Genomic DNA, 5008 nt, shown 5'->3' with positions numbered 1-5008 from the left:
CTTCCAGAGGTCCTGAGTTCAATTCCCAGCAACCACATGGTGGCTCACAACCATCTGTAATGGGATCTGATGTCCTCTCCTGGTGTGTCTGAAGACAGCAAAAGTGTACTCACATACACAAAATAAATATTTAAAAAAAAAAAAAAATTAAAGCCAGGCAGTGGTGGCACACAACTTTAATCCCAGCACTTGGGAGGCAGAGGCAGGCAGATTTCTGAGTTCGAGGCCAGCCCGGTCTACAGAGTGAGTTCCAGGACAGCCAGGGCTACACCGAGAAACCCTATCTTGAAAAAAAAGAAAAATTAAAATAAAAATAAAAATTAAGATTTTGTTTCTCCGTTATCTTAGCAAAAATCCAAGGGCTGACCAGCACAGGTGTGAGCAGCTACTGAGCTGCCCAGCCCAGGCAGAAGTCACTGTCAACAGCACAGGGAGTGCTACTGTACAACACAGCCTTAGACAACAGAAGAGCATCCTCACCCTTCACCCTGGCGGCCTCCCTGTCCTGCTGATCGTACATTCTGACGCTGTACACACCTACACTAAAGCTTCCTCATAAACCATCCCTCCATGACCGACAGTCACTCTCCAGTTTCCCTCCCGGTCCACTTCTGACCCAAGTCCCCTCCTGTACAGCCAACTTCACAGCAGTCCAAATGCCTATGTATCCATGAAACGTCCCTGGCTCCCTAGCAGAGTCAAATGCCCCCTCTTCCTAGGTTTGTACCTTCACTTCAGAACAGTCCCTCTGGGTTATAATTCATATGTGTCTTACCCTGCCCCCATTCTCAGATCCTTGAAGTAAGGGATTCTGCTCCACCTCTGACAGTTCCTAGGAACTGCTAGGGTCCAGAAATGTCCGTTAAACTGAATTCCAACAGGAAGGAGAATTACAGGAACTTGGGAAACAATTTTCCAAAAAATGCTTACTTAGGAATTACCAGTCTAAGAAAATCAGGAAACGGGGGCTAGATTCTATAAGCCACACAGCCCCACTGTTCTACAAGAAGTTATGACAGTGACGGCCCTGGAATACTATTTAGAATGATCAGAAGTTCTAAGTTATCCTTGGTTTTACAGCAAGTTCAAGATGGGCTTGGACTACCTGAGACCCAGCCTCAAAATAACGGGAGAGAGGGTGTGGAGGGCGGACCTTGGCATGTGGTACTTCCTGCATCCTACTAATCAGAGGTGGAGATGGAGCATCCGTCCATCCGGAGTGTGCATCCTGGGAATGGAGAAGTGGTTCTAAACTAAAACCTGAAACACAGGAGGGAAGCTATGAGACTGAGGGGTGTGGCAAAAAAAGCAGGGGCCCAATTAAACTCAGTGCTGAAGCTGGCATAGAACTCTATGGATGGCATCTTTAGGTTGCGCCAGGCCACTGGCTAGATCACCTTTTGGACACAGACATTTGTATTAAAAGCCTATTCTTAACAACGCAGTCAGGTACTCTAGTTGGCTCTAGGTCCGCACCAGGAAGAAAGCAAAGCTGCGTTATCTCAAGCATAAATTAACCCAAGGAAACAAATGCCAAGGCCTTCCTGTTTGCAAACTGAAGCTTTTTCATGCTTTTCAGATTCAAGGAACCCCATCTGTTGAGTCACAATGCCCTGTGAGAGAGTTACACAGACGTCCCTATCTATAGACATTATCACCTATAGGCGTCCCTAGGCAAAAGAACCTTCCTGGTCTACATGGTAAAAGACAACTGTTCAATGAAGTGCTGGTTAGAGGAAAAGCCACCTATAAATAAATAAACAATCCATGAATACTATATATTAAATATATATAATAGTAAATGTGCATGAACAACAAATGTGCATAGTGGTATACACCTGTAGACCCAGCATTCACAAACTGAGGCAGGAGGGTCACAGGGAGTTTAAGATCAGCCTGGTCAATATATTGAGTTCCGACCAGGACTATGGCTAACAAGACCCTGTCTAAACTGCACCCCCTACTCCCCCTTCCTCCAAAACAGATCCCTACCAGGTGGCCCAGTGGTTGTGGCCTTACCTCACTAAACCCTGCAAAAAAAAAAAAAAAAATACACAGAAAAAAGATGGTATTTGACAGGTCCATTTCAGGGAGGGAGATACAATGAGGAACCCGCAGCACTCTCTACCCAGAAATCAAGGTGCCACCCGAGTGATCTGGTCACTATAGAAATAAAGACTTGAGGTTGCTCCCTGACAGATGTTCCCTGCCTCTGCAAAACCCTAACGAAAACCCTAAATTGACCAAGCTGTGGTAGATTCAAAGTTAATAATTATATTGCCACTTCCATGCCAAAGGTTAAAAAAACAAAACACAAATTTCACCATAGCTATCTGGTATGATTGATTGGACCAGAGGACTCGGAGGGTGAGGGGTGTCATGAGAGTGTAAAGGATGACGTCGGGAGAGGCCAGGGAGGAGTGGGCAGGCAGCTCGTAACGGAAACTTTCCCTCTGTGCAGGAACTGTATGTAACCAGACAACAGCAGTGGTCAGTGCTAGCATCCAACCAAACGGAACAAAGTACAAAAGCTACCCTGTCCCCAAAATAAGCACTGGGAGTGCCAGAACTGCGATAAGAAAACAAGTCAGAGACAGGTGAGCTGCAAGCAGAGCCTGACACTGAAGACCCCACCACTGCCCCCAGACTGCAGGACCGTTTTCCAATGCTGTTCCTTGAAGAAGTGGACCTGGTTCCTACTAACAACCAGCCCACCTCCAAAGGCTCCACACTCCTAAATCAAGTCCCCTAACAAGGCGATTCAGGGGCTACAGGGAACAGCCCTCAGACAGCCACAGACATAGAAAAGCAACTTCATTATCCTGTATTCTATTCCACCGATACCTCCCTCCGCTTAACTTTCCCAGTCCTGAGAGCTGCAACTTCTCAAGGAGACAAATGTATCTCTCCTGGCAGCTTATGGTTTTGACTAAGAAAACAAAGAAGCTAAACAAAGTCAAAAACTGAAGGGCTTCATCCCTGGGGAGGAATACATGAAAAGATCATAAAATGAACTCGATCATTCACAGATTATCTCCCAGATAACATATCCTCCCCCACCCCCGCCCCATTAAGATACAGCAACTGAGCCGGGCAGTGGTGGCACATGCCTTTAATCCCAGCACTCGGGAGGCAGAGGCAGGCGGATTTCTGAGTTCAAGGCCAGCCTGGTCTACAGAGTGAATTCCGGGTCAGCCAGGGCTATACAGAGAAACCCTGACTTGAAAAACAAAAAAAAAAAAAGATACAGCCAACAGATAAGCTGATAAATCATTGTAGTATATACATAAAGGGGACTATTATTCAGTCACAATGTGGGTGAACCTTGAAAACATGACGGAACGTGAAAGACGCCCCACATACTACAGCATTCCATTACACAGGGATGTGCAGAACAGGTAAACCCACAGAGACACAATGCAGGCTAGTGAGTGTCAAGGGCCGGGGCTGGGGGTCGGGGAGGGGTGGAAACAGGCAGTAACTGGTTAATAGGGACCATTCTTGGGGATGATTCAACTGTTTTGGAAGTAGATAGCGGTGGTGGTTGCACAACCACGGAGCGCCACAGTGATTCACTTTAGAACTGTTGGTTTTGTTCTGTGACTTTCAGCTTACTTGAAAAAAAAAAATCTTATCAAATCACAGAGTTCGGAAGAGGATCAAGAGTTCAAGCCCTGCCTGACCTACATTGCAAGATCCTGTCTCAAACAAAACAAAACTCAATTATTTTGGGGTTTTGGGTTTTGGGTGTTTTTCTTGTTTTGTTTCAGAAAGAGGATACTCAGGAGAAAAATAAGATACGTATGTGAAAGGGCTGCCCTTGAGCTCTAAGGGGAAAGGTAAGAATTCTGCTAACCATTTCTGCTCTTCAGCGAGATGTGACGTGCTAAGCAGCACAGGCTGTCCCTGTGCTGTCTGTGCCTGTGAAAAACAGACAATGATGGGAAGAAAGGGAAGAAACTAAAGAAAATGATAGAAGCTTTGCCAGATTTAACAGGGGAGGGGCGGTTCCCCCTACAGCACCCCACCCAATCTGGCACCAAGACTAACGCTTCAATTAGGGTTTCGAAACGCCAGCCCAAGCTAGGATCAGCGTAAGCAGGCATCTGGCCCTGGACTCAGGAAGAGCAAGCCACCCAGCAAGAAAAGCTAGGGTGCTCCACTTGCTGCCGATATTGGCATCGGAACCACCCTCTGCTCAAAAGCCCTGAGCTGGCTCGCTCAGATCAGCACCAGTGACTTCTTCCCAGGACAGCTAGCCTAACAGCATGGTCTTCTCACAGCTCAAATGTGCCCCTCCTCCTGAGGGGTTCCTACTTCATCCCTACTATCTCCCAAGAACCTTATCTCCAGCAACAGCCCACCAACGTGCTATGCCTTACAGCATTAAAAATAAGAGTCAGGGTGCCCTCAGAACTTTTCCTTTGTCCAGCCTGTAATAAATACCATGCTGAGCCCTCCTCCCTCTGGGGCCAGTGCAGTAACCTGGGATCCCAGCACACACTGGTGTGCACACAGTCTCTGGCTCCGGACTCTACTGCGGAGCAGAAATAGGGCCCACGGGCGCCAGTGTGCGGCGATCTCCACGAAGAGTCCTCCAGAGCACCTACCATATCTACCCTCTCAAAGGACCCTCAAGTCGCCTGGCACCATTACCTCTGCCACCTTCTTGACATCCAACTCGTCACAGGTGTCCCTTAGCTAAACATCAACACCCCCACCCTTCACCTGGTCCACCTTAGCCATGGGCTTCCCTCCCGAAAACACTCAACTCTTTGCAAACAAACCTCTTTGAGACCCCCCCTCCAACCAGGCCTCGACCGCCCCAGACCCCCAAGCTAGCCCAGACGCCCTCCCCTTACCTGCGGGGGCTCAGCCCTCACTGACAGGGGGCTGGGCAGCGCCTGGAGGAGCAGGAGCGCCATGCCACCCAGGAGCCTTCTCCTCTCCATCCCCCTCCTGCTCCTGCTCCTCCGCCACGGCGCCGCCACCCCTCCTCCTCCCTCTC

General features: G+C 48.5%; 1 protein-coding gene across 2 annotated transcripts in view; it reads right to left on the bottom strand.

Annotated features, from left to right (window-relative positions):
- The window catches only part of Wbp1l (WW domain binding protein 1 like), a 59263-nt gene extending 54255 nt beyond the window's left edge, over positions 1 to 5008 (bottom strand). For both annotated transcript variants that reach the window (XM_021151209.2, XM_021151210.2), the window contains exon 1: positions 4863 to 5008. In XM_021151209.2, the coding sequence (XP_021006868.1) occupies positions 4863 to 4952 (90 nt within the window). In that variant the 5' untranslated portion in view covers positions 4953 to 5008. The remainder of the gene's footprint in view (positions 1 to 4862) is intronic.

Source organism: Mus caroli, chromosome 19 (assembly GCF_900094665.2).
Source record: "Mus caroli chromosome 19, CAROLI_EIJ_v1.1, whole genome shotgun sequence".
NCBI lineage: Eukaryota > Metazoa > Chordata > Mammalia > Rodentia > Muridae > Mus > Mus caroli.
Note: the sequence above shows the minus strand (reverse complement) of the source record. Positions and strands in the feature narration are given on the sequence as shown.